This window comes from Pristiophorus japonicus, chromosome 15, assembly GCF_044704955.1.
Source record: "Pristiophorus japonicus isolate sPriJap1 chromosome 15, sPriJap1.hap1, whole genome shotgun sequence".
In the NCBI taxonomy this organism is placed as follows: domain Eukaryota; kingdom Metazoa; phylum Chordata; class Chondrichthyes; family Pristiophoridae; genus Pristiophorus; species Pristiophorus japonicus.
Window position 1 is genome coordinate 108806510 of NC_091991.1, and position 25621 is coordinate 108832130.

General features: G+C 46.5%; 1 protein-coding gene across 1 annotated transcript in view; it reads right to left on the minus strand.

Annotated features, from left to right (window-relative positions):
- trrap (transformation/transcription domain-associated protein) overlaps positions 1-25621 on the minus strand; it is a 236575-nt gene that overhangs the window by 173209 nt on the left and 37745 nt on the right. Inside the window, exons 18-23 of the mRNA XM_070901735.1 lie at positions 20997-21162; positions 19425-19681; positions 13642-13842; positions 6150-6301; positions 4009-4208; positions 2405-2626 (exon numbers count right to left, since the gene is read on the minus strand). Coding sequence (XP_070757836.1) covers positions 2405-2626; positions 4009-4208; positions 6150-6301; positions 13642-13842; positions 19425-19681; positions 20997-21162 — 1198 coding nt within the window. The remainder of the gene's footprint in view (positions 1-2404; positions 2627-4008; positions 4209-6149; positions 6302-13641; positions 13843-19424; positions 19682-20996; positions 21163-25621) is intronic.

A 25621-nucleotide genomic window follows, 5' to 3' on the forward strand; every position in this document is an offset into this window, starting at 1 on the left:
GTCTGTCAGTGTCTGTGTTTCTGACAGCGAGGGGAGGGGGAGGGAGAGGGGGGTAGAGGGAGAGAGATGGGGGAGAAGGGGGGAAGGATGGGGGAGAAGGGGGGAAGGATGGGGGAGAAGGGGGAAGGGATGGGGGAGAAGGGGGGAAGGATGGGGAGAAGGGGGGAAGGATGGGGGAGAAGGGGGGAAGGATGGGGGAGAAGGGGGAAGGATGTGGGGAGAAGGGGGAAAGATGGGGGAGAAGGGGGAAGGATGGGGGAGAAGGGGGAAGGATGGGGGAGAAGGGGGAATGATGGGGGAGAAGGGGGAAGGATGGGGGAGAAGGGGGAAGGATGGGGGAGAAGGGGGAAGGATGGGGGAGAAGGGGGAAGGATGGGGGAGAAGGGGGAAGGATGGGGGAGAAGGGGGAAGGATGGGGGAGAAGGGGGAAGGATGGGGGAGAAGGGGATAAAGGAGATGGGGGTAGGATGGGGGAGAAGGGGGTAGGATGGGGGAGAAGGGGAAGGATGGGGGAGAAGGGGATAAAGGAGATGGGGGGGGGGAAGGAGATGGGGGGGGGGAAAGGAGATGGGGGGGGGAAGGAGATGGGGGGGGGAAGGAGATGGGGGGGGAAGGAGATGGGGGGGGGAAGGAAATGGGGGGGGGGAAGGAGATGGGGGGGGGAAGGAGATGGGGGGGGGGGAAGGAGATGGGGGGGGGGGAAGGAGATGGGGGGGGAAGGAGATGGGGGGGGGAAGGAGATGGGGGGGGGGAAGGAGATGGGGGGGGGAAGGGAGATGGGGGGGGGGAAGGAGATGGGGGGGGGGAAGGAGATGGGGGGGGGAAGGAGATGGGGGGGGGAAGGAGATGGGGGGGGGGAAGGAGATGGGGGGGGAAGGAGATGGGGGGGGGGGAGGAGATGGGGGGGGAAGGAGATGGGGGGGGGGGAAGGAGATGGGGGGGGGGAGGAGATGGGGGTGGGGGAGGGAGATGGGGGGGGGAGGAGATGGGGGGGGGAAGGAGATGGGGGGGGGGGGAAGGAGATGGGGGGGGGGGAAGGAGATGGGGGGGGGGGGAAGGAGATGGGGGGGGGGAAGGAGATGGGGGGGGGGGAAGGAGATGGGGGGGGGGGAAGGAGATGGTGGGGGGGGGGAAGGAGATGGGGGGGGGGGGAAGGAGATGGGGGGGGGAAGGAGATGGGGGGGGAAGGAGATGGGGGGGGGAAGGAGATGGGGGGGGGAAGGAGATGGGGGGGGGAAGGAGATGGGGGGGGGAAGGAGATGGGGGGGAAGGAGATGGGGGGGAAGGAGATGGGGGGGAAGGAGATGGGGGGGGGAGGAGGGAGATGGGGGGGAAGGGAAGGAGATGGGGGGGAAGGGAAGGAGATGGGGGGAAGGGAAGGAGATGGGGGGAAGGGAAGGAGATGGGGGGAAGGGAAGGAGATGGGGGGGGAAGGGAAGGAGATGGGGGGGGAAGGGAAGGAGATGGGGGGGAACTGGGGGAAGGGGGGGGGGAAGGAAGGAGATGGGGGGGGAAGGGAGGGAGGAGATGGGGGGGGAAGGGAAGGAGATGGGGGGGGAAGGGAAGGAGATGGGGAGGAGAAAGGAGATGGGGGAGGAGAAGGAGATGGGGAGGAGAGAGATGGGGAGGAGAAGGAGATGGGGAGGAGAAGGAGATGGGGAGGAGAAGGAGATGGGGAGGGAGAAGGAGATGGGGGAGGGGAAGGAGATGGGGGAGGGGAAGGAGATGGGGGAGGGGAAGGAGATGGGGGAGGGGAAGGAGATGGGGGAGGGGAGGAGATGGGGGAGGGGAAAGAGATGGGGGGAGGAGGAGATGGGGGGAAGTGGATGGGGGGAAGGTGTGAAGGGGGAAGGAGAGAAGGTAGAAGGGGGGAAGGAGGGAAAGGAGAAGAGGGAAGGAGGCTGAACGGGCCGGGCCCCGAGACTTCAGGCAGGGCCCGTCCCCAGCACCAGATTTACAGGTAGGTGGCGTTGGGTCGGGTCGGGTCGGGGGGTGTGGTGGGAGGGAGGTCGGTTTGGTTCAGGTCAGTGGGAGGGAGGGAGAGGGAGGTCAGGTCGGGGGGAGGGAGGTCAGTCGGATCCAGTCCGGGGGGTGGGGGGGGGGAGAGCGGGAGTTGGGTCTGGTCCGGGGGCGGGGGGCGCATGTGCAGAGGTCCCGGCACTGTTTTCAGCACCGGGACCTGGCTCCGCCCCCTACAGCTCCTGCTGCGCTGCGCCGAGGGCCAGAGGACCTGCAGGGAGCTGGAGAATCTGGAAGTTTTTTTTAGGCGCACTTTGTGGCGCGAAAAACGGGCGTCCAGGTCGGGACTGCGCCGTTCTAGGCGCGGCTCGAAACTTGGGCCCTTAATTACAGGTTATAAATTAAAGATGAGTATCCTTTGGTGACATTAGAAATTGAAAAGTACCTACCCGTTCCTTTGAGCCTAAGATTATGCTTGCTACATCAAAGATAACAGCCAGAGCCACCTCTCCTATTTTGCAGAGTTCCTTTTCCTCGTAAGCCATGCAGATGGCTATAGCGTCGATAAGAACAAGTGGGTCCATTCCTTTTGATCCGTTCTCCTCGCTGTGGAACATGGCTGTGCTTGGCTGACTGCCGACTTGGTAACACTGCAGCAAGAATGGGCCTGGGGAACACAATCAAAGACTTTGAAACTATACCGCAAATAAAAACACAGAACGATATATTTTTGTATTCCTTCAAGGCCAGCATTTATTGTCCATCCCGAATTGCCCTTGAGAAGGTAATGGCGAGCCATCGTTTCAGAGGGCAGTTAACCACATTGCTGTTAGTCTAGAGTCACATGTAGGCCAGACCACATAAGGATGGTCAGCTTCCTTCTACTAAATTAGTAAACCAGATGGGTTTTTACAATCTGGTAATTTCACGGTCATCATTACTAATACTAGCTTTTTATTCCAGATTTTTATTTAACGAAGTGAATTTAAATTCCCCAGCTGCCGTGGTGACATTTGAACTCATGTCTCTGGATTATTAGCCCAGGCCTCTGGATTACTAATCCAGTAACATAACCACGTTACCATACCTATCTCACTGTTGCAAAACATTTTTTAAATGATGGCTTTAATGATTTAGGTATTAGTGCCTGCAACTGCTAAACAAACTCCACTGAATGAAACCGTTGGTGGGCTAAGGGAACCATCATATTATAAAAGGTACCAGATAGACTACATCACCCAGCCACTGGACATTTCACTCCTTTCATTCACGTACCTGCCAAAACTAGTCAGATTATCAGGTCATTTATCTCATTGCTGTTTGTGGGAGCTTACTCTACGCAATTTTCCTCACGCATTTACCACATTGCAACAGTGACTACAAAAGTATTTCATTGGCTGTAAAGCGCTTTGGGCGTCCTGAAGTCGTGAAAGGTGCTATATAAATGCAAGTCTGTCTTTGTTAACTGAATGCGGCAGCTAACTTGCCTAAACAGAAGAACATTAATAGGAGCAGGAGGAGGCCATACGGCCCCTCGATCCTGCTCCGCCATTCAATAAGATCTTGGCTGATATTCGACCTCAACTCCACTTTCCCACCCGATCCCATATACTCAACAACTGAGCATCCACAGATCTCTGGGATAGAAAATTCCAAAGATTCATAACCCTTTGAGTGAAGAAATTTCTCCTCATCTAAGTCCTAAATGGCTGGAGCAGCTGTACACATAATCATGTTGGAAAAGCAAAATATCGCTGCTACCGAACAATGGAAGTGCCAGTAAAGAAAAATAAGCTAAACAAGTTTTTTTAAATAAAATCGATAAATGTAGAAAAGGATATGCCTTGTGACCAGAGTGCCACTGGGTTGGCTTAATTCCTCAGATAGACCCAATGACATTTGTGAATGATGATAGGAATTTCATACTTGTGAATTAAACCACAGCAATATCCCCTTTTCAATTCTACATCTTTTTTTTTTGCTTTCCTTACGTGAATAAGTTTGGAAAATGTCAGAAAGCCCCCAATTCAGTCGCTGACAGTAACTCACCGCACTGCTGGGCCACTGCCACCATGGTGTAGTGACGGATCAAGCTGGCCACGAAAGGCAGAGCGCTGGGCCGTAGATCTTTAATGACAGCCGACATAAACGCTCCCGTCAAAGCCTGTTCAAATGTTTTGCGAGCGGGCGTGTCCTGTGCCTTGTAACGGTGCGATATAATTACGCTGGGTATCGCCTTCTCTGTGAAGCTGGGAGACAAAATGAAATTAATTCGAGAAAGCACTTGCCGCGCTATTAACAATTCAACCATGTAAATCGCACAGCGGGTAGAAGAGAGTTTCTTACATTTTGATAGAGCTGACCCAAATTCAATTACTCCATTTTAATACTGTCAGCAACTGACCACAAATAAGATGGATGGCTCAATTTAATCAAAAGCTATTTAGGGCCAGCTGCTGCAAAGGCGGCAAATGTGCTCCAAATAGTACATACACTGACAACAAAATGCGGCTATTGAGTGACGTTTCAATATTTACAGTGCGCTGTGCTCAAGTCATTTCATTTGGATTTGAAAGGCTAAAATATTAATCAATTTGGCAGACAAAAAGAGCTATTATGGCAAGATGGAGAAATGCCTATGCTGCGCCCTCATCACTTGAGAGATATCAGCATCACCTTTATTGGGAGATTTTTTTGCTCTTGCCGATTTTAGGCCCCCTTCCCTCAAGACCTTTGGGACGGTTCAGTGGGCACTCAGTACCCTGCAGTACCTCAGCCGAGTGCCTACGGCTCACGGGCAAACTTCGACAGCAAGCGCTGGCAGGTTATTCAACCAGCGAGGCCTTGTGGCCGAGCCAATTTCCTGCCGCATCGATTATCCACACACGTGCACTCATCCAACAAGGAGCTGTCAGGGGCAATAGAATCAGAGTGGTTTCCCTCCCTATACCTACTGTAGTGCCCCATCACCTCCTCTGGCTAAAATCAACATAGATTGTGGATCGAGCCCGAGACCGCGACCGCCTCGGTCTGTGTTGCTCAGCTGCTTGGTGGGTTAACTGGTAAAGTCATGAAGGTTGCTTCTGATAACAAATGATTCTAAAATTGGAGGTCTTACAATAAGAGATATTGACTTGGCCTTTTTCGTTTGAGTAGTTAATGTTTAACAAAATAGCAACCACAGCATCCTGAAATTACTGAAGCGTAAGCCAATATGATTGGAAATAAAACCAATCAACAGTTTGACCAGATAATAATTTGCATCCTAACATGTAATCAAACCTTTCGTGGAAGGGGCTACATCAATTTGATTTGTGAGTCTTCTCTTACACAAATTTAAATTGAAGCTGAACTTTATTCTGATACTTTAGCAATGCAATAACCATCTCCCAATGCAGAGATGGTCCCGGTGTCTATGATGCAGTCATGCTTGCTTTGGACACCCCGAAAATGATGCAAAGACTTTAGACCCAGCCAGCTGAGTAACGGTGTTTATCGCGCCTGGCACAACTTCCGCACTTCTTCCCTCATGGAAAGTCCTAAAGGTTCAGCAACATTGGACCGTGTACCATGTTACAGTTTCTCAAGACAACCGCTTAGCACTGGAGTGGCAAAATGCTGACCTCCATCACCCAAAATTCCCCAGGTCATGGCACAACATTGTGGCATGTAATGGCGTTCAAGAACTGAGTGAGGGCAGAAAGCATCCCAACAGTGAGACAGCTGCTGGAATTGTAAAACTACCACAACAATTACATTTAAATATAATTCTCTGGCGGAACGCTAATCGATATTATTTGAGAGCTTTGTCTGGAATATGCTGTTCATTCAAGATGCCCAAAATGCAAAAAGCATGACAAGTGATAAACAACATGATCGACAGACATCAGTTGTAATTATGCTCAGACTTATAGCGCAAACCCTACTGAAAAAGTTATCTTTTTTGGTAAATGTGTAACAGAAGTGCATGCACTGTACATGTTGAATGAAACCAGAATTGTAATTATTGATGTTAATAGAAACAGGTTTTGCAAGTGAATAATCCTGTCACCAAATAAGAGCTTTCAACAAATTCCCAATTGTATTTTTTTTAAACTTGTATGAGGAGAAACTAGTGCTGCAGATTACACATGGAATGAATAAAACATGGATTGCATTCAATCACAAAACTGAATCTGTGCTGTCCGTACTTTGGATGGGCGAGTAGTTGGTACAGCGAATGTTTGTTATCATCCAAGCTCATCATTGCCACTAAAAAGCATTTGATAACTTCCCAAGCCTGGCGGCGATAATACGGCTCTGTGTTGGCACTCTTCAGACAATCCAACGCCGTCTCAATCGCCTAAAATCAAAAACAAAAAACTCTTTACACACAAAATCTAAACCGTGCACTGCATCTGTCAGGAACAAGGCAGTAGCTCGCTATTACCTGACTTAAACAATAAGATACGGAAGACATATCAAGGAGTTTCTTCACCACTGCAACGGTTTTGGTACTCTGCTGTTAATTAACACATTGTGTTCCAACAGGATAATATTCTCTCTTGAATAAACCTCCAATGCAATGAAGATTGAATTGGTCACATTTGTGATAGCAACGTATTCATCCTACATTTATCGTTTTCTTTTTATTCAGCCTTTTTAAATACGTACAGTAGATTTGTCTGATCTTTATATAAAGTTTTGCTTCCCCGATACATTACAAAGCTGGTCCAGTTGGAATGTAGGAAAGCCATTTCAAAGTGTTAATGGCCAATTGCATGACAATCACAAGAGTTATCGTCCTACTTCCTTATTTTTAATGTGGAAAAATCTTTGCATTTCCTGCAGTTTGTCAATCTATGGTAAGGACAATAACAGATCGTCTTTTTGCTCCAGAGACCAATTAAGATGTGAACGTTAAAGCAGCTCTCCGGAGCTAAATAAACTACTAAAACCGTTACAAATAATACTGCTCTAACCAAATGATTCTATCCTAGAGTGCCCAGACTGTACCGCAATCCAACTCGACGAAACAAAATCCCCACTTGCAAAAATGAGAGCACACATGAAGATTTTCATCCTTGAATGTGTAGCCATTCTAAACAAATCATAAATGTATCCATAAAGTTGACCTTAAAATGATTAACTCAAGCAAAGCACTGTTTAATTGTTTAATTGATCTAATTCAATTGAGGTGGAATAATATATTTAACAGTAATAAGGAGACACTCAAGGATTGTCTTTTGTGGTAAGCCACTATGTGTATAATTTACCCTGTGACTGACAGAACTGAACACATCTGTCTCGAACCTGCTCCCACAGTGGGATCAATCCTGCCTATCGCGGCTCACTCCTTAGTATTCAGTTTACATTACCAGAGCAATGTACAGTAAAGAATTGGTTTGTTTTTAAAAAGGCCCACTATAAGTGCTCTGTTTCCTTTAACACACCAGAGACACCTCCTATAACTCACTCCCGAGTGGTTTACAACAAACCTAAAAAAAGGAGAGAGAGAACTGGAGAGAGAGCAAGAGAGCGCCAGCAAGAGATGAGCATAAACTCCAAATGGTGTTTCCGTCAAATGATTCTGCACTAGACTATTGAAATTTGACATGGGTTGGCGTGCCATATCCAGAGATTTGACTGGATGCATGGAAAACACCATCTGTAACACATAACCTTTAAAAACACCACCAAAAGTAGAACAAAAATTCTCAAACTCTACAATAGATCAGAGACAACAGCCAAGTATTCTGCATTGCCTCAACACAACTGGAAAATTCATTTCAGAGGGCAAAGGAGAAATTCTGTGATGCAAGTGGCTGTACACTGAGAAAACCAAATCACCTATACATTCGACAGTCAATATGAAATTATGCAGATAAAGGTGACCTTTGGCGGTGACCCTGCTATTAAAAGGTGCACTGTTTGTCCAAGAGGAAAGGAAAATATTTTAGACTCCAATTTCTAGCCTCAATCATCAACTTTAATGAAAGCCCATCGAGGTGTCACTACACAGCTGCATCCGATCTACAGACCGCTGAAGTGTGACCGCTCGTTAATGCAGTAAAAGGCTCACTGTACATTGGCAAATATTCCTTCAAACTACAACCGCTCTAGTGTGAGGCACAGCATTTATTTATTTTAAGCGCAAACAGAATATTATCACTAAATGAAAATGACTGCTTTGCGAGCATCAACTCAATCTCAATGTTTATGGGTTAAGGCTCTTTCCATCTACAACTGCGTTAAAATTGCAAGGTTCAAACACTGGAAATACAGATGTCTTTTTTTAAATTCTGTTCATGAATGCCAGACATTTTATTACAGCAATTTACTAGGAGCAGTACTTTCAATCACCCCTTCAACTCGTAAAGCTTGCCTGTGGAATAGGAATTGAGAATTCTAAATCAGTTTTTCAAACTGAACATGTATACAAAAATGAAATAATATGTACCGCAGTATTACAATACAGTTTATCTTTTTTGGGGTGGTGGGGGTGGGGGCTTTTGGTGCTGTAACCATTTTTTTCTTCTGTATCACTATACATTAAATCAAGTGACAACCACAAACACCAAGTACCAGCCTTACGGAGTGTCAAAAGGCTGGCGAACATTGTATTAAAATAAGAGAGTGCCAAGGAGCAGGAAGTCATGAGAGAAAGTGGAATGAACACTTGGAGATAGATGCTGGAATTCCACTTCTGGGTGATGCAGTCAGCTTTTATTCGACTGAATTGTTTTTTATTCTGCCGATGTTTCGCGTCGGGACTAACTGTGCAGTTCATCATAGGCAGCCCCTCAGAATCGAGGAAGACTTGCTTCCACTCTTAAAATAAGTCCTTAGGTGGCTGTACAGTCCAATAGGAGAACCACAGTCCCTGTCACAGGTGGGACAGATAGTCGTTGAGGGTAAGGGAGGGTGGGACTAACGGTGTGGTTAGAATTACGCTAACAAGTGATGTTGCATCTAGCTTCTTAATGTGTGTTTTTGAATAAAACTACAATTTCAAACATTTTGCAATCCAGAGGTAGGGTGGGAATCCAAAACAGGTTTTATCGATTTAACCTCCCCTCCACCCCTCCACCCCAAAAATCAGAAACCCTATTCATTACCTGAACATTTTAAATGGCCAACATTTAGGGCCCAAGTTTCCACATGATTTGCGCCTGATTTTTAGGAGCAACTGGTGGACAACGGACTATCTTAGAAATCGCAATTCTCCACATTTTTTTTTCTGCAGTTCTAGTCAGGTAGAACAGTTTTACTTTGGAACAGAATTTTTTCTTCAAAAGGGGGCATGTCTGGCCTGATTTGAAAGTTTCCACAGTGAAAACGTATTCCAAACTAAAGTAGAATGGAGCAAGTGAAGATTTTTGTAGAACTGAAAAAACCTGTTCTACACATTAAAAAATCAGGCGCAGGTTTTACAAATTAGGCGTCCAGAATGAAGTGGGGGGGGGGGGGAGGGAAGGGAACTCATTAAATTCTACAATAAATCCTTATTTATACTTCTACAAATAAATCCAACCTGAATAAACATTTATAAACAAAGAAAAAATTAAATAAACCATCTTCCTACCTGTGTGAAAGTGCTTCAGGCAGGCCTTTCGGGACCGAAGGCTGAACGGGCCGGCCCGAGACTTCGGGCAGGGCCCGTCCCCAGCACCAGATTTACAGGTAGGTGGCGTTGGGTCGGGTCGGGGAGGTTCAGTTCAGGTCGGGGTAGGGGGGAAGGGAAGGAGAGAGGGAGGGGGAGGGAGGGAGAGGGGGAGGTCAGGTCAGGACGGATCCGATCCGATCCAGTCCGGGAGTGGGAGTCGAGTCGGGTCCAGTGGGGAGGGGGGTCGGGTCGGGTCAGGGCGGGAGCGCGGGTCGGGTCGGGTCGGGGAGGTGGGAACAGGAGCGTGGGTCGGGTCGGGTCCAGTCGGGGAGGTGAGGAGCGGGAACAAGAGCGCGGGTCGGTTCGGGTCGGGTCCAGTCGGGGGGGGTGGGGAGCGGGAACAGGAGCGCGGGTCGGGTTGGGTCCAGTCGGGGAGGCGGGGAGCGGGAACAGGAGCGCGGGTCCAGTCGGGGGGGTGGGGAGCGGGAACAGGAGCGCGGGTCGGGTCGGGTCCAGTCGGGGAGGCGGGGAGCGGGAGTCGGGTCCAGTCGGGGGGGGGGGGGGGGAAGAGCGGGTGTCGGGTCTGGTCCGGAGGCGGCGGGGAGCGGGTGTCGGGTCTGGTCGGGGAGAGGAGAGGAGGAGGTGGCCGTGGGAGGAGCCTTATTCACGCAGCCCCAGTGAGGCCATTCGGCCAGGGCTAGGGGCTGCATGCTTCGGGCCCCTCCCACACAGTTCGGCGCCTGGAGCTACTGCACTTGCGTGCCTACTGTAGCGCGCATGTGCAGAGGTCCTGGCACTGTTTTCAGCCGAGGGCCAGAGGACCTGCAGGGAGGTGGAGAATACGGAGGATTTTTTTAGGCGCACTTTGTGGCGCGAAAAACGGGCGTCCAGGTCGGGACTGCGCCGTTCTAGGCGCGTGTGGAAACTTGGGCCCATAGAATTGGGTAAATGTACAACTGACCAATCAAATGTATTAGCCACTAAATCATCTCACAAAAGTTTGAAAAAATATTATTTTTGTGATTGTTGAAAACACTTTTGACTGTGACTGGTGATTTACATTCACCCTGGTTACAAAGTAAGGGTGTTTCCCTCCACCGCTCGTATATTAAGTTAAAGTGCACGGTGCAATACACAAAACTCATTTTTCAGATAAATATTAGTGCTGATATATGTACTGGCTCCACCAAATGTTTGCTCTGGCACTGAATAGATCAGCAAAACACATTCGAGAACCTTGCCATTAATTAGTTTTCAAAAGCTGCAAAATGGCAGTAACTCACAAATCTTTCTCCCAAGTCCTAGGATTCTAAAAACTCCAAACCCACCACAGCATGCCCTTCACAGCAATATATTGTCTACATTACAACAGTGACTACACTTCAAATAACTACTTCATTGGCTCTAAAGCACTTTGAGATGACCTGAAGGCGATATATAAATGCAAGTCTTTCTTTCTAACAGTAAAATAACTATTAATTGTGTGCTTTTTTTGTTTAAACTCCAAGAACATAGCGAACCTGTTGTCTGTTTTACAGTTAAGTGATTGAGGAGTTTGAATAAATTATAATGATTGCCCCACAGCTGTGACATCATTTCTAATCTTTTAATTGCATTCGTTTATAATATACTTTTTGGTGGGAGCTTTCAGTTTGAAGGGTGAAACGGTAATTATTTTCAAATGAAGTAGTAACAGGTTATGGGTTTATTTAATATTTTCAATAATTGGAATTGTGCTGCAGTGTAAATCAGAGCCCGAAAAAGTTGGAGTGAAACCAGAGGCAGAATTGGCAGCATCAAAATGCAGAACGTTGGAGGGGGGTGGGGGGGGCACTCAATGTGGAACAAGTAAAAGGACAGATTTTAATGCAATCCAGTTTTTCTTTTGGTTTACGATCTTAAAATTAGGAGACAAACAAGTTCCCTGCAAACTCATTCTGGCTGCAGGTCCTTGTGGGAACTTCATATTCCACAGGGCCTGTAACACAAGGATGCAAAAAATTGAAAGGGCCATCAGCCTCGCATCATCACCTTGAGCCTGCATAAAGAATCTGCTCAGGCATTTTCTTGTTCCCCCTGTTGCATAAAAAGCATATGGGATTCTGGGCTTCATAAATAGAGGCAGAGAGTACAAAAGCAAGGAAGTTATGAAGAACCTTTATAAAACACTGGTCCGACCTCAACTGGAGTATTGTGTCCAATTCTGGGCACCGCACTTCAGGAAAGGTTTGAAGATCTTAAAGGCGCTGCAAAAAAGATTTACGAGAATGGTTCCAGGGATGAGGGACTTCAGTTACGTGGATAGACTGGAGAAGCTGGGGTTGTTCTCCTTAGAGCAGAGAAGGTTGAGAGGAGAGTTAATAAAGGTGTTCAAAATCATGAGGGTTCTGGACAGAGTCGATAGAGAGAAACTGTTCCCATTGGCTGAAGTGTCGAGAACCAGATTTAAGGTGATTTGACAGAAGAACCAAAGGCGACGTGAGGAAAAACTTTATTACTCAGCGAGTGGTTAGGATCTGGAATGCACGGCCTGAAAGGGTGGTGGAGGCAGACTCAATCGTGGCTTTCAAAAGGGAATTAGATAAGTACCTGAAAAGAAAAAGAAATTGCAGGGCTCCGGGGAAAGGGTGGGGGAGTGGGACTAGCTGAAGTGTTCATGCAGAGAACCGGCACGGGCTCGATGGGCTGAATGGCCTCCTTCTGTGCTGTAACAGTTCTATGATTCAAGGTTGCAGGCCCACGATTTTATTGCAATTTTACTACAAAGATATTTAGGTTTTTAGCCCCTCGATCTCCACAAGCCGTGTGCCGACACTTGTCCAAGAGGCCTGTGGAAATACCACTCCTACAGGTCACTTAGGGAACCGAACAGAGAGCCGAGTCGGCTCATTCCCTCTCTTTTGCGGACAAGCAACCAGCCTCTACTTGGTGTCAGAAGGTTGTGGGTTCAAGTCCCACCCCAGAGACTAGAGCACAAAATGCAGGCCGACACTCCCAGTGCAGTGCTGAGGGAGTACTGCACTGTCTTTTGGATGAGATATATGCTCTCTCAGGCGATCATAAAAGATCCCATGGCACTATTTCAAAGAGAAGGGGAGTTCTTCCTCCACTATTGTCTTGGCCAACATTTATCCCTCGAACAACAGCTAACAGTGTTTGTGGAAGCTTGCTGTGCACTCACCATTGGCTCTGCATTTCCTACATTACAAAAGCACTTTGGGATGTCCCGAGGATGTGAAAGAGCGCTACATAAATGCACGTTATTTCTTTTCCCTTTTATTAGGTAACACAATACCACAGATAAGGTTGGGGGATGCATTTCCCAACACAGCCAATAGGATAGGATGTTTCGTGATACCATTACAGTACCCAATTCTTAGCACATTGTGGACCGGCAATCACTCGATACTGAATACATTAAGCTACACTCAAACAAAGCTGCAATATACTGCTGTTTATACACAGTGCCATCAAGTGGCTTCAATCGATATGGCAAGATTTCACAGAAGAAAAGAAAATGACATAGAATGTACCACACAGAAACAGGCCATTCGGCCCAACTGGTCTGTGCCGTTGTTTATGCTCCACACGAGCCCAATGGTAAATGGCACTGCTTCATGGTTATTAACGTGGCGGACAATTTGAGCACAGCAAACACCCACCCAAGCTGCAACGTGACAATGACCAGACCATCTGTTGTAGTGATGTTGGTTGAGGGACAACTATTGGCCAGGACACCAGGGAGAACTCCCCTGCTTTTCTTCCAATAATGTTCGTGGAATCTTTTACATCCACCCGAGAGTAGACGGGGCCTCGGTTTAACGTCTCATCCGAAGGACGGCACCTCCGATAGTGCAGCACTCCCTCAGTACCACACGGGGAGTGCCAGCCTGGATTTTGAGCTCAAGTCTCTGGAGTGGAACTTGAACTCATGACCTTCTGACCCGGAGGTGAGCGCGCTACCCACCAAGTTACGGCTGGCCATCCATTAGTAAGTGTTCCGACCACGAGTATGCCCCTCACCTTGACAAACGCAAAACATCTAGTGATGCATAAGCCAAACATTTTCTGTTAGTAAGAGAGTGCGCGAGCCTCACCTTCTCCATAGGAAGCTGAATGGATGCCTTACAGTCGGAAAACTCGGCTGTAATGCTTGGCCCCTGTACCTCGGTGACGACATACTGCAGTTTCTGGGACTCCTTCAGCATCTTGCGGTTGCTGCCCCCAAACTTGCCCAGCACACGATAGGCCACGTGCGAGATACTGTCCGCCGGGTTACGCAAGGTGCGCCATAAAGCCTGCCCCAAAAAACAATAAAAACAGCATTCTTTGCGTTAATGTATAAATTAGTATTTGTTGTAGTCGCAGCTTGTGCAGCCTGGCATTTGCCCAACTATTAGAAGAATGACGACACAACAATACAGAGAGAAATAATACTGGCGAGGATGGTTTTGGGACCTGGTATGCTAAATCAGGCTGTGCCTAAACGGAGGTCCTGGGCCACTTCTGGCCCCCAAACCCCTAAGCAGCTCAATCCTGTTTGCACACTCAGTTTGTGGGCCTGAAGTTTGGAATATCTGCTGTTGGCATTTTGTCGGATAATTCATAAAGCAGGACACAAAGATCCATTAATATATGCAAACGGATGAGTATGTGGATTTAAACTTGTACACTGGGCCTCTGATGATCCAAGCATCAAGAAAGCTTGGATGCCCCACTCTAAACTGTGAAAATACACCCCAAATACACTGCACCATCATTGGAGAACAGAAGATAGAGGGGGGTACGCAGAATCATAGAATGATACAGCACGGAAGGAGGCCGTTCAGCCCGTCGTGCCTGTGACGGCTCTCTGAAAGAGCTGTCCATTTAGCCCCACTCCCCCTGCTCTTTCCCCACAGCCCTGCAAATTTTCGCCCCTTTAAGTATTTATCCAATTCCCGTTTGAAAGTTACTACTGAATCAGCTTCCAGCACTCTTTCAGGCCGTGCGTTCCAGATCATCATAACTCGCTGCGTAAAAAGAAATCCAGGTTTTAAAATGCTCCGAGGAATGAATAATGTAGATGCAAGCAGGTTATTTGATTGGATTGTGAGCGCACAAGCAGGGGACACCAGTGCAAAAATTGTCAAGCCTCAGGAAATATAACTGGAGATGAGAAGTAAATTAACTGCACACTCCCTCCCTCCCCGCCAAAGAGTCCTGAGCATGTGGAATAGTCTCCCAACCAAATGGCAAATAAATGAATGTCTTTGAAAAGAAAAGCTGGTTAGGAATATAACTAATTGCTGTATGAAACATGTTACCTGAAACTGGTGGGGCCCCAGAATGATCATAAGGGGAAGCTAGATAAACACATGAGGGAGAAAGGAATAGAAGGATGTGCTGATAGGGTGGGAGGAAGAGGGGAGGGAGGAGGCTGGTGTGGAGCATAAACCCCGGCACGGAATAGTTGGGCCCAGTGACCTGTTTCTCCATTCTATATAATTCTCGGAAGAAGCCTAGGAGGATTAAATGTTGGCTAGGTATTCAGAGTTGTGTGAACATGGGGGAGGGAGAGAGAGCAGGAAAGGAAAACCCTTTGGATAAATACTTAAAGGGCTGAATTTTTCCTTCGGAGATGAAGTAAATTGGGTGCAGCTTTGATAAAGCATTATGCACAGAGTTCTGGAAGAGATAGAGCTCGGGGGCAAACAGCCTTTTTCTCTCACTCGATGATCTAATTTATCTTTCAGTCTCAATGAAAGTTGGTGTAATTGTTGATTGGTAACCGAACCATATCGTTAAATACAAACGCAAAATACTGCGGATGCTGGAATCTGGAATAAAAACAGAAAATGCTGGCAATCTCTTAGCGGGTCAATGACCCTTCGTCAGAACTGCAGAGTTTTCAAAAAGAACCCATTCTTAACAAGCACTGAAAGAGGGAGGAGAAGAACAAAAGGGAAGGTCTGTGAGAGAACATAAGCAATAAGAGCAAGAGTAGGCCACCTGGCCCTTCGAGCCTGCTCCACCATTTAGATCATGGACTTGGGTCCACTTCCCTGCCCACTCCCCATAACCCTTCACTCACTTATCGCTCAAAAATCTGCCAACCTCTCCCTTAAATATATTCAATGACCCAGCCTCCACAGCTCTCTGGGGCAGAGAATTCCACAGATTTACAACCCCCAGAGAAGAAATTCCTCATCTCAGTTTTAAATGGGCGGGCTCTTATTCTAAGACTATGTCCCCTAGTTTTAGTTTCCCTTGAGTGGAAATATCCTCTCTGCATCCACCTTATCGAGCCCCTCATTATCTTATATGTTTCGATAAGATCACCTCTCATTCTTCTGAACTCCAATGAGTAGAGGTCCAACCTACTCAACCTTTCCTCATAAGTCAACCCCCTCATCGCCAGAATCAACCTAGTGAACCTTCTCTGAACAGCCTCCAATGTAATTCCTTAAATACGGAGACCAAAACTGTACGCAGTACTCCAGGTGTGGCCTCATCAATACCCTGTAACAGTTGTAGCAGGACTTCACTGCTTTTATACTCCATCCCCCTTGCAATAAAGGGTAACATTCCATTTGCCTTTCTGATTACTTGCTGTACCTGCATACTAACTTTTTGTGTTTCATGCACAAGGACCTCCAGATCCCTTTGTATTGTAACACTTTGCAATTTTTCTCCATTTAAATTATAATTTGCTTTTGTATTATTTCTGCCAAAGTGGATAACATCAAATTTTCCCAGATTATACTCCATCTGCCAAATTTCTTAGCCTGTCTATATCCCTTTGCAGATTTTTTGTGTCCTCCTCACAATTTGCTTCCCACCCATCTTTGTATCAGCAGCAAACTTGGCTACATTACACTCAGTCCCTTCATCCAAGTCATTAATATAGATTGTAAATAGTTGAGGCCCCAGCGGCACCCCACTCGTTAACTGTTTGCCAACAATGACCCATTTATCCCGACTCTGTTTTCTATTAGTTAGCCAATCCTCTATCCATGCTAATATATTACCCCCAACCCCATGAGCTTTTATCTTGTGCAGTAACCTTATTGAATTCCTTCTGGAAATCCAAATACACCACATCCACTGGTTCCCCCCTTATCCACCCTGCTCGTTAAATCCTCAAAGAACTCCAGCAAATTAGTCAAACATGATTTCCCTTTCATAAAACCATGAGAGAAAAAAGAAGAAAAAGATAGACACTCTGAAAAGGTTGCAGCGCTCCTGTACAAAGCAATAGTCAGAACCCATCACAGGAAGGAGACCTCTTGTAAGGCTACAGGGGTGAACAAAGATGATTGTAGGTATCAGAAATTCTGGTCATGAAAAAAGGTTAATAATGTTGGGCTGTTTCTTTGGAAAAAGAAACGTTGCAATCTAATTGAGGTTTTCAATATTATACAGGGAGTTAACAAAGTCGATCCAGGCATCGTGCTCAACTACAGTGAAGGCTTGAAATACTGGAAGACACGAGTTGAAACTGTGAACGTTAAGGGAATTCTTCACCCAATGATAATTGAGTTATGGAAATAGTCAGCAGGGAAGGACAGTATAACTGGACAATTGGATTTATATCTGAAGAGAGAAGGGATTTCTATATACGAGACAGAGAGTTGATCTACGAGAGAGGCATGTGCTCGCATGGGATCAATAGTCTTTTGAGCTTCTAAAAAATTTATGTTCTTCATATTTGTTTCCCCGCATGCTTTACAAAGACAAAAACTGTCATTGTCTTGTCAAATGCACTACTCTCTAAATGGAAAAAGAATTTGCACTTGATTCTGAGTCAAGAATGTATTACACTCTAATCATTTTAATTCAAATTATCTAATGATTCAATTCTCTAAAAAGCTTTAAATTGCCACCTGCTGTGTTATTTTCATTCCTAACTTCAAATCATTGGGCAATTCAAAATATTGTACATCTCACATCAGGAGTATACAGTACGGCCATAAAACAACTGCACACACCCGGTTTACTGCAGCACTCATCCGGGATCGAGGAAGACTTGCTTCCACTCTTAGCATGAGTTCTTAGGTGGCTGAACAGTCCAATACAGGAATCACAGTCCCTGTCACAGGTGGGACAGATAGTCATCGAGGGGAAGGGTGGGCGGGAGCCTGGTTTGCCGCACGCTCCTTTCTCTGCCTGCGCTTGGTTTCTGCATGCTCTCGGTGACGATACTCGGCACTGCAGCACTGGGAGATTGCTAGCTCCAATTTCCAGTATTATTCCAGGAACATGTCTCCCGAGGTGCATGGTGGCGATCGCGAGGACTGCTCAGGCCACGCTGCCACGGGTAGCGATACCGCGTATGCATGGCCAAGCAGCAGATTTAAAGGGTGCGCGCAGGGAAAACAGAAAACTAGAGGGAACATTGTCCATGGGGTGATAACCTTATGGGGGCGAAATTGATGGCCTTACCACCCACATTCTTCCTCGAGTTGCGCCCTGTGCCAGTTTCGATTTGGGCTAGAGCGGGCGGGAGGGGAGAACTGCTGACGTCAGCGGATGGCTGAGTGGCGCACGTGATCTCCCGCCCGCAGAGATGTCAGATTGGTGTGGGCGGGAGTCGGCGCCAGAACGAGGGTGGACTGCTGCGAGGAAGCTGGTCTGTCCCCGACGGTAGGTACGAAGAGCTGAAAAAAAAGTTAGCAAACAATTTTTTTTACAGCGGCTTACCTTGGCGGGGTCCCCTGAAGGTCTTCCGATGGTTTTTTTTTGTTGCATTTTATTTGCAGCTCTTCGACCCTCCGTGGGCCCGACTCCATCCTCGGCGACACTTGGGCGGCAAGTGCCTCTGCTGCTGAGAATGAGACCTCCCACCCACTGCTGCCCAGATTGATGGCGTCAGTCCCTCTTTTGCCACAGGCCGCCCTTTCCAGGACCATTTTTACCAAAAACCCCGCCCAGAGTACCGTCAGGTATCTCGGCAGCCATCGGCGGTCCTGTGGGTGGCCCTTGCCTTTCACCAATTTCGGCCCCTATATAATAATAAATGTGCACTGACATCTTTATACAGCAGCAATTTGGGACACAGATTCAAAATCAATCACTGTTCACTTTTGCCCAAAAATTCACCAATGAAGCCACTTCAGTTTCCTTATCTTCCAGAACTAGAATGCAATTACTCATTGAAATTTGTGAAATGCTGTGATTTGAACTATTTTAAGTTTTCCCTTTGACTTGCCTTTTACAGAATTGCTAAAATAGCAGATTATTTCTGCTGTGAATCTTTCGTGTTTGGTGCATTGAGGCTGATCATCTCAAATGCAACTGGAGGTTTAACAAGGTCTAAAACAGAGTTAATTAGGTTACAGACAACAGGGGAGGACATACATTTTCCACCTTATGTTAAGTGTTGCGCATTCTGACATCCAAAACTCCAACCCCTGATAATATACTTTGTACAGTATTCTGTTCTAATCCCACATGATTATTCGAAATAGGTGTTCAAAAATTATGAATTATTTTGATAGAGTCAATGAAGAGAGACTGTTGCCACTGGCAGGAGGGTCGTTAACCAGAGGATGCCAATTTAAGTTGATTGGGAAAAAAGCGGGCGGGGTGTAAACTCGGAGAAATTTTATTTAAGCAGTGAGTTATGATAATCTGGAATACTCTAAAAGGGAAGTAGATTCAATAGATACTTTCAAAAGGGAATGGGATAAACACTTGTTAAGGGAAAACATTGCAGGGTTATGGGGAAAGGAGTCGGGGCAGGGGGACTAACTGGACAGCTGTTTCAAAGAGAAAGAACTTTGGGCCGACGCCCTCTTTCTGTAATTCTAAGATCGATTTGTCCATTAACAGAGCAATTCAGAAAACAAAGGTTCGATAGAATGACATCTCGGAATGTATTGCACTGTCCCGGTTTTACCTGCATGAGCTCCGCTCGCACTGGCTGGATGTGATCGTACAGAAAGTCAGGCTGCAGGTTGTCCACGCACAGTTCCAGTGTCCGCAGGCCCTGACTGACCAGGGTCTGGGAGCCATTCAGCGCAGACACTAATGGGTCCATCAGCATCGGCAGGTAAGGCAAGAGGGAGCTGAGTCGGACGGGCACGGTTAGGCACAGCTCGACGAAGAGATCTTTCATGTGTTGTTTATGCAGGCCACTCTGCAGCATATTCAGCCCTGCAACAAGAACAGAGTCAGTGCAGCAGCAACTACACCTACTGCTCGCTCACTTTATTCTCAACTGTTGTCGAAACATTTATCCTGTGCACACCCTACCGGGAACGGTAGCATAGTGGTCATGTTACTGGACTAGTAATGCAGAGGCCTGGACTAATGATCCAGAGACCCGAGTTCAAATCCCACCATGGCAGCTGTGGGATTTATATTCAGTTAATTAAAATCTGGAATAAAAAGCTAGTATCAGTAATGATGACCATGAAACTATCTAAACACCGCCCCTTGACATTCAACGCAATTACCAAATCCCCCACCATCAACATCCTGGGGATCACCAGTGACCAGAAACTTAACTGGACCAGCCACATAAATACTCTGGCTACAGAGGCTGGATATTCTGCAGCAAGTGTCTCACCTCGTGACTCCCCAAAGCCTTTCCACCATCTACAAGGCACAAGTCAAGAGTGTGATGGAATACTCTCCACTTGCCTGGATGAGTGCAGCTCCAACAACACTCAAGAAGCTTGACACCATCCAGGACAAAGCAGCTGCTTGATTGGCACCCCATCCACCACCTTAAACATTCACTCCCTCCACCACCGTGGCTGCAGTGTGTACCATCTACAAGATGCACTGCAGCAACTCACCAAGGCTTCTTCGACAACACTTCCCAAACCCACGACCTCTACCACCTAGAAGGACAAGAGCAGCAGGCGCATGGGAACACCACCACCTCCACGTTCCCCTCCAAGTCACATACCTTGGAAATATATTGCTGTGCCTTCGTAGCGATGGGTCAAAATCTTGGAACTCCCTCCCTAACCGCACTGTGGGAGCACCTTCATCACACGGTTCAAGGCGGCAGCTCACCACCACCTTCTCAAGGGCAATTAGGGATGGGCAATAAATGCCAGCGATGCCCACATCCCATGACCAAAGTAAAAAATATTTTTCACCCCAAGCATTTAGCTTGCTAAACTTATACAATACAACAATTAAAAAAAATTAATGCTCTGAATTAACCAAAAATATACCTATTTGATTTATAAATACTGAATCAGGAGATACCCTGGTTCTATGCATTACAACTTATAGAAAATCCACTTTTAAGTGATCCATTTTCAATCCCTTAGCTGTAAGCTACAAAGCAGATTTAAGACTCAGAGGGAATTATCTTCAATAAGGAACCTGCGCCAGCTAATGCTCACTTCAATTAAGTGCACAATACATTTTACCAAAGCTTGAAATATATTGATTGAACCTCGGGTTATTTCATCAGTTGAACAGTCAGAAGCTACTGTCATTGTGTTCTTACCTTGCAGTAAGTTAGGCAGTAATGGGAGAAACTCCTGATATAGGAGATCGTGGCTGCCGCCCCCAATGGATCGGAAAAGGGCTCGAAGCAACAGAAAGTAGTTGTACGGCTCCTTGGCCGTCTGAGCCAGCTCCATGGAACTGTTCACAATCTTGTGCAGATGTGGCTAAAATACAAAGAGATTTGGTGTTAGAGGGTTTCAGTTTGGGATTGGTGTCAGCCGTGGCTCAGTGGGTAGCACTCTCGGAGTCAGAAGGTTGTGGGTTCAAGTCCCACTCCAGGGATGAGCATAAAATCCAGGCTTATAACCCCCAGTGCAGTACTGAGGGAGCGCCGCACTGTTGGAGGGGCAGTGCTGAGGGAGCTCCGCACTGTTGGAGGGGCAGTGCTGAGGGGGTGTTGCACACTGTCAGAGGTGCTGTCTTTTCAGACATACGAACAATGAACCTTCTGGTCCATCCAGGCTGTCCCACACAATTCTGATACCAAAAAATATAAATATATCATAGACAGTCCCTTGGAATCGAGGAAGACTTGCTTCCACTCCTGAAGTGAGTTCTTTGGTGGCTGAACAGTCCAATATGAGAGCCACAGACTCTGTCACAGGTGGGACAGATAGTCGTTGAGGGAAGGGGTGGGTGGGACTGGTTTGCTACACGCTCTTTCCGCTGCCTGCGCTTGATTTCTGCATGCTCTCGGCGTTGAGACTCGAGGTGCTCAGCGCCCTCTCGGATGCACTTCCTCCACTTAGGGCGGTCTTTGGCCAGGTGTCGGTGGGGATGTTGCACTTTATCAGGGAGGCTTTGAGGGTGCCCTTGTAACGTTTCCGCTGCCCACCTTTGGCTCATTTGCCATGAAGGAGCTCCGCATAGAGCATTTGTTTAGGGAGTCTCGTATCTGGCATGCGAACTATGTGGCCTGCCCAGCGGAGCTGATAGAGTGTGGTCAGTGCTTCAATGCTGGTGATGTTAGCCTGATCGAGGACACGGATGTTGGTGCGTCTTTCCTCCTAGGGGATTTGTAGAATCTTGCGGAGACATCATTGGTGATACTTCTCCAGCGATTGGATAGAAGTATTTATATATATATATAACAAATAAATAAATAAATAACACTCTCCACCCAAAAACCATGTGATGTTAAACAGGAGGACCCCGTCTGCCTTCTCAGGTAGATGTAAAAATCCCATGGCACAATTTCAAAGAAGAGCACATAAGTTCCCCCTTGTCCTGGCCAATATTTATCTCTCATTGCTGTTTGTGGGAGCTTGCTGTGTGAAAATTGCCTGCAATGCTTCCTACATTTCTTACATTTTACTACAATGACCACACTGCAAAAGTACATAATTGGCAGTAAAGCAATTTAGAATGTCCCGAGGTCATGACAGGCGCTATAGAAAAAGATCTTTTTATATAAAATGTAAGATCTCCACAACGACTGCACATGACCAAGTTCAAATGACCAAACATCAGGGTGAAACACTTCTATTCAGAATCCATGTTGCAATGTGCGACTGGTTCAAAATTACATGAGCGCAGCAATCATAGCACAGGAGGGCATTCAGCACTTTGCATCAATCTCTGCTTTTCAACTGGAGTATATACTCCAATCCCACTCACTCGCCCCTTCCCCATATCCCTTTTCTAGTTTGAATGCTTATCCAATTCCCTTTAAATGAGGCTATGGTTTAGGTCTCAACAGCAGTAATGCATTCCCAAGTTCTAATAATGCTTTGTGCGGGGAAAATAAATCTAACCTCCCTCTTCCTCCTTCTGGTGAAAGGCCTCAAAGCCCCAAGTATGAGCCTTTCCGACTAAATTATTCAATTGTCATTTGGTTGTCGAAAGCCGTTCACAACCTACGGCAACTGTCATGTCAGCCAAATCACTCGGCTCAAAAGAAATTGAGATACACCGGATTTGAAGCATTCACATTCTGCATTCAACTAACAGCAAGAAATGCAACCTCTTGCAGAAATTGGTACATTTAACTGGTATTCATGGGTTCTTTTTAAAAACTTAATTACATGAAAGGAAGATAAATCTGAACTCTGAACTACTGAAATGGTAACTACTAAAAGTGGCTGACGTGAAGGTGAAACAGTGCAGGGAACTGCAGTAAATAATGAAGTAACATCATATGAACAATGGCGGACAGGTAAAGTCCCTCTGGTCCATCCAGCCTGTCTCACACAATGCGATACCTTGTGCATCACAATATGCACAACTCTCCACCCCATCTGATTTCACACCATTGCTCAAGGAAACATGGCCCGTTGTTCTCATGGTTAAAGTTACTTTAATGGAAAAATTGGAGATGATTTGCAAAATTAAATAGAAATTTGTTTAGAACTTTTTTCTTAAAAAAGGGAATACTGTCATATTCACATTAGAGACTCTTTATTCAGTGACTAAAAGGTTTAAGCAGCTATTCCCTAAACTAGTGAAGCAAGATTAACAGAGGCAAAAGAATCCAAACATTTAAATTGCTGTTATAGCTCATTAAATTCACTCGACCTTGAATTTTCTGACAGGGTAGAACAAAGGAATGGAGTTTTTGAATATAATGTTTTAAAGTGACCTTCACAGAGCAAAATTAGATGTTAAACCATTAATCACCAAGAAAAGCCACATTTCAAAACCATCACATCATTTCCATCAGTCAAAGTCGAATATATTTTCACACGCAAAGACATTGCAAAAATCATACAAGGGTTTTGAACTATAAGCAGCATTTAGGGCAATTACTGGAAGGGGAGGAAAGAGGAAAACAACTGAAAACCCAGATTGGTCGACATAACAACAGTGACTAACTAAACACGTGTGGCTGGCTGTTTGTGTAGGGCTCTGGGATACTGAGGAGCTGATAATGCACTATATTTACTAAAATAATACCCTGAATCCAGGGATTAAATTACGAGGAGAGATTACACAAACTAGGGTCGTAATCCCTGGAATTTAGAAGATTAAGAGGTGATTTGTTCAAAGTTTACAAGATATTAAGGGGAACCGATAGGGTATATAGAGAGAAACCGACTCCCCAAAGCCTTGCCACCATCTACAAGGCACAAGTCAGGAGTGCGATGGAATACTCTCCACTTGCCTGGATGGGTGCAGCTCCAACAACACTCAACAAGCTCGACACCATCCAGGACAAAGCAGCCCGCTTGATCGGCACCCCATCCACCACCTTCAACATTCACTCCCTCCACCACCGGCGCACCGTGGCTGCAGTGTGTACCATCTACAAGATGCACTGCAGCAACTCGCCAAGGCTTCTTCGGCAGCAACTCCCAAACCCACGACCTCTACCACCTAGAAGGACAAGGGCAGCAGGTGCATGGGAACACTTCATCGTCACTGGGTCAAAATTCTGGAACTCCCTCCCTAACAGCACTGTGGGAGCACCTTCACCACACGGGCTGCAGCGGTTCAAGAAGGCGGCTCACCACCACCTTCTCAAGGGGCAATTAGGGATGGGCAATAAATGCCGGCCTTGCAGGGATGCCCACATCCTGTGAATGAATTTTTTTTAACTATTTCCGTTGGTTGGGGATTCTGGGACTTAGAGGACATAATCTAAAAATTAGAGCCAGGCCTTTCAGGAGTGACATTAAGAAACACTTCTACACACACAGGGTTTGGCACTCCATTCCGCAAATGGCAGTTGATGCTGGGTCAATTGTTAATTTTAAATCCGAGATTGATAGATTTTTGTTAACCAAAGATAGTAAGGGATATGGGCCAAAGGCGGGTATATGGAGTTAGGTCACAGATCAGCCACGATCTCACTGAATGGCGGAAGGGGTTAAATGGCCGAGTCCTGTTCCTATATAAATATCAAGTTCTTTCTCACATATCACTCCCAGCACCTGCAACACAAGCTAAAGCTTACTTTATTTCTTGATTCTTTTAACTGCACCCAAAGTTTAAAAACATTGAAAGAATACTCGGGTAGTTTGAGAACTGAAGCATTCCAACAAAGGAAGTTATTTAAGCAGCTGGAATAGGTATCTCTCACTTGTCAGGTGGCCTAACCCGACAGCAATCATGAGCTTAAAGCCAGACACTTCAACTGGATTCTATTTGTTTATTCGGATCGAACTGGCCCACGATTGGGGGAGATTTCAAAATCAAAATTAAACCAAGAGCCATTCCTTTTAGCCCAGGTGCTGCTGAATTCTTGCCGAGTTCTGCCAGCTTCTTTCCTAAAGAATTAGAATTACACAGAACCGAGAGCACAGAAACAGGCTATTCAGCCCATTTCTATGGCCAGACCGATTCCTAGGATGGCAGGACTGTCGTATGAGAAGAGATTGGGTGGACTAGGCCTGTATTCACTAGAGTTTAGATGAATGAGAGGGGATCTCATTGAAACGTATAAAATTCTGACGGGGTTGGACAGACTGGATGCGGGGAGGATGTTTCCCCGGGGCTGGGAAGTCTAGAACAAGGGGTCACAGTCTCAGGATACAGGGTAGGAAATTTAGGACTGAGATGAGGAGAAATGTTTTCACTCAGAGGTGGTGAACCTGTGGAATTCTCTACCACCGAAGGCTGTGGAGGCCAAGTCACTGAATATATTTAAGAGGGAGAGAGCGCGATTTCTAGACACAAAAGACATCA